This window comes from Solea solea, chromosome 14 (assembly GCF_958295425.1).
Source record: "Solea solea chromosome 14, fSolSol10.1, whole genome shotgun sequence".
Classification (NCBI taxonomy): domain Eukaryota; kingdom Metazoa; phylum Chordata; class Actinopteri; order Pleuronectiformes; family Soleidae; genus Solea; species Solea solea.
The window spans coordinates 9,127,796-9,137,812 of record NC_081147.1 but is presented as its reverse complement, the minus strand read 5'-3'; the positions used below and the strand labels follow the sequence as shown (position 1 = coordinate 9,137,812).

General features: G+C 42.2%; 1 protein-coding gene across 2 annotated transcripts; it reads left to right on the top strand.

The window, feature by feature from the left end:
* Positions 1-2,397: 2,397 nt before the first annotated feature.
* On the top strand, positions 2,398-9,957 carry gabrp (gamma-aminobutyric acid type A receptor subunit pi). Of its 2 annotated transcripts, none has more exons than XM_058649825.1 (10): positions 2,398-3,144; positions 4,919-4,989; positions 5,129-5,241; positions 5,366-5,433; positions 5,571-5,788; positions 6,412-6,494; positions 7,176-7,313; positions 7,416-7,568; positions 8,938-9,131; positions 9,242-9,957. In XM_058649825.1, exons 2-10 carry the CDS (start codon positions 4,937-4,939, stop codon positions 9,572-9,574), a joined length of 1,353 nt encoding a protein of 450 aa, XP_058505808.1. In that variant the 5' UTR covers positions 2,398-3,144; positions 4,919-4,936; the 3' UTR covers positions 9,575-9,957. The 2 variants fall into 2 exon arrangements, with proteins under 2 accessions (XP_058505808.1, XP_058505806.1); XM_058649823.1 differs by having other exon boundaries at positions 2,399-3,297.
* Positions 9,958-10,017: the final 60 nt, after the last annotated feature.

Sequence of the window (10,017 nt, the reverse complement as noted above, 5' to 3'; positions counted from 1 at the left end):
GTCATTTTGCTTAAGCTCATTACTGCAGTTTTGCGCAGGCGTAATGATCATTAATGCAGCTGGGCCTTCGTAAGACTGAACAAAAAAGTAGTGCATAAACTTTTTACTACAGAATAGGTTGCATCGGTCAATTCATTGCCCTCGCAAGACATTTCCAGACATGACCTGCTGGTCAAGTCGGGAGAATTTGTCATCCACCTCTCCTTGCTGTTCACGTTTGACAAACACAGTGGGTGAAACGCATTTACATTTTCTCTCCTGGAGTGCAGTGCATGTCTGAAAGCAGCTATAGTGTAGTTTAGCAGCATGAGGCAGCTGTTTTCAGCAAAATAAGCCACACGTGGAGCAATTTGCCTAAGATAACAATATCTCCAAGTTGGTAAAGAACACAACTTCAGCAAAAAATTCCACACTAGAATGTACTCTGGGTGCACATACATCTTTCAACACTCAAATCCAGGATTCTGAAACTTACAAATAACACAACACTATTTATAATTTGAGGTATGTTGACAAAAATGTCAGATCAGATGTCTGGACTTTTTCATATTATCTTTGACCCCTTATTCTATTTCACATTTAGCAAGCTAAACTCAGGAATCAACATGCTTTAATTCAGTAAATCTCTGCTGAGAAAACGTGAGATGTGTAAAGCTGCAGCACTTGTCTCCTCCTCCAGACAGCCTTTTTTTTCTGCCCCGGTTTTGGAAACTGAGTTCTGCCAGTTGTGTCACTGCCAGATTCATCAGCTCCTGGCACAAGTCTAAGGCCTGAACATTTGGATTTAACTGCAGCCACATTCAGACCTCTGGCAGATGAATGATTTGTTGTTTTAACAGGACATTAACGCAGATTTGAGTGACCGCAGTCGTAGAGCAAAGTGGCAAAATCAAGCAGAGGGTGAGGGAGGGATCATGAAGAGGTTGAGACAGAACAACGGACAATAAAATATAACGAGTGATCCGGCTAATCAATGAGAAATGGACAGATGTGGATAAACTAGGGTTTTCTGTGCATTTGAGGCATACAAATACTTACAATAGCCGAGTTGTCTGCCTCTCAAAAACTGATTATAATTATTCATTAACCTCTTAACTCACAGATCGATCATTTAATTCCCCCTCAGGTGCATGATGCAGGTCTCCATTTATCTCTTTCACTATGGTTTGTGTCTGCACTCGCATGCTTATCAACGAGCATGTGTATATCAGATTATTTTATGTTCTTACAAAGTGCTTTTCATTGTCATCCTTTAATCTGAAATGCTTCTTTATTCCAGAATAAACACAGCCATGCCACAGTCTTCGTTTAAGAATGGGTGTGTTATCTACAGTATGTCATGTTCCTGCATTAAATACACTGAGAGAGTTTTACATCAGCTATTTGGTGAGCACTTAACATCATCAGTCAACACATATGGAACATACTGTAGCTGCAGCAGGTTGGAGTGTCGATACTGGAATCATATAAGGCGTTATTAGGCAGTATACCCCGGAGGCTTTCTCACTCATGCTGGAGCTCCTGCCAGTGGGATGTTGGAGGTAAGTATAATTGGAGGTGAAGCTCAGCTACCAAGCCAGAAAAGAACAAAGGGCTTATAGAGATTAATCACACAACGTCAACAGTGCTGGAACTGAACGATGGACCGTTTAAAACAGTTTGGTCTGTGCAGGCCATGGTTGACTGCATGCTATAACAAAATACCAAAATTCTTCCCCTGGGTAATTCCAAAAATCGACATCAGCATCATCAAGTTCTTCTGTAGCTAGAAATCACCAGAGTTACATTACAGAAAAGATAAGAAAAGGAGGAAAAAAAGAGTTGAACATGGTCCTTTAATCTCACACAGGAGTATTTTAAGAAACGTAGAGACAGAACCGAGAGGGAACTTATCTCGCTGGTGATAGTGATGCAAGGTGACAGAGTTAGTGGTGAGGAGGGAGAGGGCATGTCACTATGAGCTAGAGGAGAGTTTGTGTGAAGTCCAGAAGGAGGTGCAGTGTAATTTGAAAGAAGAGAAGGTGAACTGAGATCAGGCGAGTAAGAATGTGTGGGAGAATGAGATGAATGAGGAAAAGAAAGACATGCGGGCAGTAAAAAAGTGCCTGTGCGCGCATGAGTGCTTGTATTTGTTACCTCTTCAGCACTGACCAGTAGACCAAACCCTGGTCCAGAACCTCATTTCTGAGGAGCTGGTTCAATTTAAAGGTAAGATTTGAGTTGAAGTTATAGGTTAAAAAAATGGTTAGGCATTAAGTGGTTGTGGTTGAAGTTAAGGATTTGGTGAGGCTGTCCAAATGAATGGAATTCAATGAGGTCCTTAAAAGGAAAGCTGTGTGTGTTCGTTCTTTGTGAGGACCATACCATAAACCAAAGGCGTCTAAACTTTTTTGCACACAAATGCACAAAAAAAATGTATTTTCCTTGTGACAATTATCATTTTTAAATGGCAGTGTAACCAGATCTAAGCCACGCAGGAGTGAACGAATGAAAATATCTTTCTTTCACATCTGGAGTCAGATATGACCTGATAAATCAGACCCAGGGCCATGATTGGCCCGTGGGCCGGACGTTGGACAGGTCTGATATAAACCATACGGAGGGAGGACATTTTGGGACATCTTTAAATGGCTTTTAGAATTGGGTTTAGGTTAACCGTTAGGGTAAGGGTTAGGGTTAGGCACGTATTTGTGACGGTAAGGGTAAGGGCATTATGAGTGAAGCACAAACATGTGTGTACTTGTATGGCTCTGTGAGGACAAGAAAATGTATGCACCAATGGAAGTGAGCGGATTGTGGGAAAGTCCTCACATTTTGGTTGATCCTCCCAACGTTAAACAGCTTTTTCTTGGTTAAGACCTGGTTTTATATAGCTATACAAGAACGTGTGTGTGTGTGTGTGTGTGTGTGTGTGAGAGAGAGAGAGAGAGATTGATGCAGTGTAAATGAGAGGTTGAGTGGTGTAAGTAGAGAGAGAGAGAGAGAGAGGGACGGAGGGAGGGAGTGAGGGGGTGCGCAGTGGCTCAGTAAAGAGATGAATAAAGCTGTGCAGAGATTCGGAGGGAGAAGCGCAAACACTAAAACAACCAACAGTAGCCACTCACACCACCGCGGCCACAGAACAGGAGCAGCTGTGATTTATTGGTAGGTGGAAGAAATACTGGGATTCAATTACAAATTCAGGAAACTGAAAAACTCAGCCACTGGCAACATTAAGGACTGAGGAAACCAGAAGAGTGGAGGAGGAAACAAAGGAAAGAGCTGAGAGAGAAGAGGAGTGGAGAAAGATTGACACAGGTAGGAGAGAGGGACAGAGGAATCTGAGATTTGAAATAAAAGAGAAGGTGGAGATAATGTGGACAGAGAGATTAAATGATTTATTGTTGGGGGGGATTTGCATGCCAAATTCTATGTTGGTTCTGAGTCAAAGTAAAGAAAGGAACATGCAGAGCAATCTGTTTTGAACGCTTGCCAATGCATGTGATTAATGAAGTGTGGACTGAAGCAGTCCCAAAAAAAATTAAATCAACAGACTTTAGGTACTGTACATAATAACATGAATGAAAACAGATTTGCTTCTAAAACAGTCAAATGTCTTTATATGCCGAGTGAATAACACATTGGATATTTAATTGAAATGCTTTGCTGAGGATTTGGCAACATGTCAGGTATAATGTTTTCACTCATTTGCTTTGGGAAGAGCTGCAAATGTGAACACATGCATTATTGATTCTGATTAATAAGACGGGAACACAGGGTTTTGACAGCGAGACGGAGACGACTGTGGTGGGGAGTAAAAACCAGACAAAGAGGAATTTAAATCAAATAATGAGATTAGTTCTGACAGCGGCTTTGTGACTAAGCCACACGGTAGTGGTCACATAAATCAGCAGGTGACTATACAACACACTTGTGAGCAGGAAAGAGAAAAAGTAACGTGTAAATATGTGAGTGCACTCATGTGTCATTGCTTTATCCCTGTTATAGTTTTATGTGTGTGTGTTCAGGTATTACTCATTTTTGTGGTCATTTTGGGACAAAATGCAAATCTCCTTGATATCAGTCATTCAAATTGTGCAGTCACATAATAATGAGGTCACATAATTCTGATTAAGCTCATCAGTTCCACATACTGGTGTTTCTCAGTACAGCAGTTATTACATCTCAGTTTGGCCAGTGACATTCCTGTCCTGCACACAGGAAGTGATTCATTTTGTATCAACAGACAAAGGCAGCAACAACAACATAGTGCTAGTAAAGTGAGGCGACTGCAAACAGGTCAGAGTACGACTGAAAAAACGAAGGGTAAGCGCACAAAGTGAATGCTCCTGCTCAAAAAACAACACCTATGACGTCTCTCTCACCCAGGTCTGATAGTATTGCTTGACAGAGGCCATTTTTAGATGAAGGACAACCAAACACGGACGGAAAAAATAACAAAAATGCATGCACTGCAGCTTTAAATGAATGATGAAAGATGATTTGTAATGATTAAGCTGTTACATTTAGTGTCAGCGTTCAGTAAGTGGTTGTCAAAGCAATCGTTTTAATTGCACATAACGTTCTCCACAGTCACACAGACGCCACGGTGTGTGTCCATGTGTGTGTGTGTGTGAGTGACAGCTAAATGAAGCTACTGTGGACATATTCACAGAGGCAGGCGGCAGGTAGAAATCAATAGAAGCGTTCAGCAAATGTTGCAACTATTGGAACAGGGAGACGAGCACATCACATCACATCACAAGTGTGAGAGTGGCTGCTGTGCTGCAGATTTCCCCTGAGCTTTGTGATTGCAGTGGCTGAGGTGCTGCCCCCCTATGGTGAAACTGCGTTATCCCATTAAAATTTAAATGTGCAGGAGTATGATTTGTGGTCAGTAATTCATGCTGTGTGGCCTGTGTCCCACCCCCACCACCAGAGCTGCTGACAATCCAAAATGTGTGAGCAGCTGCATGCGGTTCTGCTCCTCAGCCTGGCGTTTGCACAGGGGTGAGTACCTAAGATCGAACACCCACACACACATGCACACTTTGTGATATTTACAACGTATTGATTGAAAATGTAAATCATCTGTTCATGCCCGGCACATTTATTGTCCATTTGCCACCACCTCTCTCTTTTCTATCAGCACTTGTATGTTTCATAATCATCCCTGGGGAGAATGGAACGACTCTCAGCTTCAGCCAACAATTCAGAAGCTGATGAAAGGATACAATCGCTACCTCAGACCTAATTTCAATGGTAAGAAGGAGCTGGGGGAAAGTAATTGTTTCATTTCCAAACACTCACAAAAACAGGGGTCATTTGTGTCCCTGTGTGTCCCCTAATTGAGAATAGACTCATTTTCAGTCTCTGTCTTTGATAGAAGGCCCTGTGGAAATTGGAATGAGCCTTGATATCGCCAGTATTGACGCCATCTCTGAAATCAATATGGTAAGATCATGCTTTTTGCTCGTCTCTGTTGGTGCGTCAATGAGGAAGCATGAGGCTGTGTGTGTGTGTGTGTCACTGAAAAACAATGAATGGATGACTGGATAAATGAGTGATGATTTACGGCATTTTTTTCCAAGGACTACACAGCAACCATCTTCCTCCGCCAGCGCTGGCGTGATTCCAGGCTGGTCTTTCCTGGAAATGAGAGTGTCAGTTTGGACGGACGCCTGGTGTCACTGCTCTGGATCCCTGACACCTTCATCCCTGACTCCAAACGCTCCTTCCTGCATGACGTCACAGTGGAAAACCGCCTCATACGCATCTTCAGCAATGGGACAGTTCTATACGCTCTGCGGTACATTCTCCTTTTTTGTCCTTAAGGTGTAATGATTTGACATTTAATGGCATTTTCTTCTCCATGTGTCACAAACTGGGCTTTTCAGATATGGCTGAAGTTTGAAGGAGGAAACTGACCTGGAAGAACAGAAAATGAAAAGTGACAGAAAAACGATGTTTCTTAAAATGGGGCTTAATGAGTCACAATGTTGTATCTGTCCTGTCACACTGATAAGACGGCCTCACTGTGACTGGACAGATGCATTGAGGAGCGAGGCATTCAGGGCATTTGTCATTCATGTGTCATTCGTGTTCAGGAAGGAATTTTGGTTCCTGACTCGACAGTGTCTGATTTGACGGTAGCTATGTTAGAAATAAAAATCATATTTGTTGCGGTAAAACTTGTTTGCATTATACTAACGCATTAACTGAACTTTCCCTTCAGATCGTCAGCCATTAATAAATAACTCATCCATCATAAATGTTGACACTTCACATATGAGTCTTAGCCACAGTCTCGGGGGCTCAGAGCTTTTCATGCTCGCTAATTATTGATTAACCCAGACGTAAATCAAAAGATTAGTAATAGTCTTTGGTTTCTGAAGGTCGCTAACGTTCTCGCTGTGAATATATACACAACAGCATCACGGCCACCATCGCCTGCAACATGGACCTGACCAAGTATCCCATGGACAAACAGGTGTGCACTCTGCAGCTGGAGAGCTGTGAGTAAAACCTGTGAGCTCCCATCAGCCTCCACCTCATTGAGTATGTGGAATCATCCTCACATTATCATTCTTCACTCATGAATTGGTGAAATCTAAGGGTCGGGGATCCCAATATTATTGTCTTCAATAACGATGCAACAGGAGTTGAGTATTGGGTTAGAGGTCGACAGATGTTTCTGTGGCTGATGCTCATCTTGAAATTTGGCTGATTTTTGATGCCACTGTTTGTTTGTTTTTTTGCAGATATGTTTTTACCCTCCATCTGATAAATATAACAGTTAACAACTTTCTCTCCAATCTGCATTTTGTGATTGCACTGCAATGCACCTATATATTTTAAATAAAAATAATGCACAAACTTAATACTAATCATGAAACACATCATCAAAAAACTGTCAAAGCCCAGCCAACTAATCTGCCTACCTCTAATATCAAACACAGATTATTCATTTTGTCATTTAATGCATGTCATTTGAATATTTTAGCTCAGATTTGAGAGATGCCCTACCTTTAAGCCAGTGTTAATCTTTCATGTCCATAATTAAAACTCAATCTTTATTTTTTTTATCACAATAATTACTCAACTTGTTTTTTATCATAATGTTTTTGGCCATATCAATCAGCCACAACATACTTGGATGTGGCTCATTTTGTGTGTGTGTGCATGTGTGTGGTCAGGGGGCTACAACCTGCAGGATGTGGTTTTCTACTGGACCAGAGGGAATGATTCAGTGAAGGGTCTGGACACGCTGCGGCTGGCTCAGTACAGTATCGAGAGCTACTATACATCAGTTTCAGAGGCTGTGTACGAAACAGGTACAATCCTTCAAATCCTAGAATTGCCTTCACATGTACAGATGCATATTTCAACATATTTCTCTGTTGAATCAGTCTCACCATGTCTGCTCCTCTCCTCAGGGCAATACCCCAAGCTGGTGCTGCATTTTGCACTGCGGAGAAATGTGCTGTTCTTTATCTTGGAGACATATGTTCCCTCCATTCTGCTGGTGGTTCTCTCCTGGGTCTCCTTCTGGATCAGCCAGTCATCTGTACCAGCTCGAACATGCATTGGTTAATAATATATTTTACTTTGTGCTGTAGGATGTAGAGGGATATTTACAGGGTACAGTAACTGATGTGTTGATAAAGGTAAAAGTGCATCTTATCATCATATTCAGTGGATCGTTTGCCTCCATCTTACCTTATTCCTTTGTTACAACAACTGTCCTCATGTCCTTCTTCACAACATCCATGAACCTTCTCTGTGGTCTTCCTCATTTCCACCTGTCTGACAGCTCCATCTGCAAACATCCTTTGACCAATCACTATCGCTTCTCTGCACCTGACCAAACCATCTCAACCATGACTCTCTTACTTTATGTCCAAACCGCTCAACCTGAGCTGTCCTCTTTCCCACCGCCATTGACTATACTGAATACTTTGTGCAGTCTTACTTCAGGCAACCTCTCAACTGTGATGCAGGTCAGTGCCTCAAGTTCAGAGATGTATCCTCCTATCCGGGATTGACTGATCGTGTATCACACACACAATCAATGAAACTAGAGGTTAGGTCAGTGTGCAAAATGAGGAGCTGGGAAAACATTATTTAAAGAGGATATATGTAAAATATGTAAAACAACAGGCGTTAAAAATATTGGCGAATGTGACTGATAAGTTGGAACACAGAAACATGGAGCTGCTTTTATACTCACCATGTTCATATGCAAACACATGCAGGTTAATTCTCACATGTCAGCAACAGCAGAACACTGCAGGTGTGTCTGCTGCAGCAGAAGCAGAGTCACAGCAGCAGAGAATGATCACATGAGGAGAGGATAAGACCAGGCAACAATAACGGGCTATGAATCCATTATGTTATACAGGTACACCCGCCAACAACATGCATGGTAGAGAGGGAGAGATAGACAGAGTGAGTTAACCTTTCTTGCAGTATAATCTGCGTTTTCCATCCATCCATCTTCTACCACTGTATCCTCCACATGAGGAACGCAATTGCCAAATCCCAGCTGTCATAGGACAAACGGCAGGGTACACCCTGGACAGATCGCCTGTCATCTGTGATTTTATCCATGTATATTTCAAACGTATCTCCACCGCAGATATGTTTTTACCGCAGATATGTTTTTCTACTCTGATCGAGACATTTTTGAGAGATGTAGTGGGGCTTTTTTAGGTTTGCAACAGGATGGTCTAACGAATAACTGCAAGTTATTCGTTAGACCATAACCCCAAACCAGTTTGTGGGCCACATATAAAGCTGTGCACCATTGACCGTTATCATTAGTCATTATTTCAATGCAACATGTTTGCTTAATCTCTGATGGCACATCATGGCCAAATTTTGACTTAATATAATACATTTCTAATATTTGTCCCCTTTAATGATCGATGTAAAGACACTATATAATCTCTTCTACAGGAGTGACTACAGTCTTGACCATGACAACTCTGATGATGGGTGCCAGGACTTCCCTGCCTAATGCAAACTGCTTCATTAAAGCCATCGATGTTTACCTGGGCATCTGCTTCACATTCATCTTTGGGGCACTGCTGGAGTACGCCTGCGCCCACTTTTACACCATGCAGCACCAGACTATAGAGGAATTACAGAGAGTGAGCAAAACGTTTGCACTGAAGCATGAGATGAAAAAACAGCAGAATTGTCATGTCATGATAACGCAGACATTGTAAGCATCAGTCCATGTGTATTTTTTATCCGTCAGGAACTTCTGAGGGAGTTTAGAGAATCCAACGGCACCAGCTGCTACCCCATGGTCAGGGCTGCCCAAGCAAACCAGTCTGTGGAGATCAGCTCTTCTGCAGAGGAGGCCACGGAGCAGTCAGAGAAGAGAGACGCCAACAACCACGATGGGTCCAAAGAGGAGACGTCAGGACAAGGCTGCAGCCTGTCCTTAGTGAAGGATGCATCTCGCAGGGTAGCATCGGTCTTTGTTGTGGAAAATCCACACAATATTGATCGCCACGCCCGCACAGCATTCCCCACAGCGTTCCTCTTTGTCAATATCCTTTACTGGCTTTATTATCTCTTTCTCTGAGCGCTGGTTCCAAACTGCTGCATAGTTAATGTCACCATTTTGAAGCTGCTCTACCTCCTCATTTGAGACCCAGTACCAGTCATCACTGCCTGGATCAAAACTGACCATGCAAGCATTTGGCAAAAGCCTGTTTTTGTTTTTAAAATCACACTTTAACATTTTGGCCCTCAGACAGGGCTTCACTTTGATGAAGAGCAACAATTTAGGCTGAGGAACCAGCTTCAGATCATGTTCTGTGATGACAACTGTTATCATAAACATGACTTTAATTTAATTTATAAAAAATGACTCACTGTAACTGCCTGGACTGCACCCAACTATACTGCGCTAAATTAAATTACCTTCATTACGTGACAGACGTAGACGGTGCTTTGCTTGTGATGGCTTTCATGTTTGCTTGTATGACATCAAATACTGTACATTTACCTCACAGCATATCATGA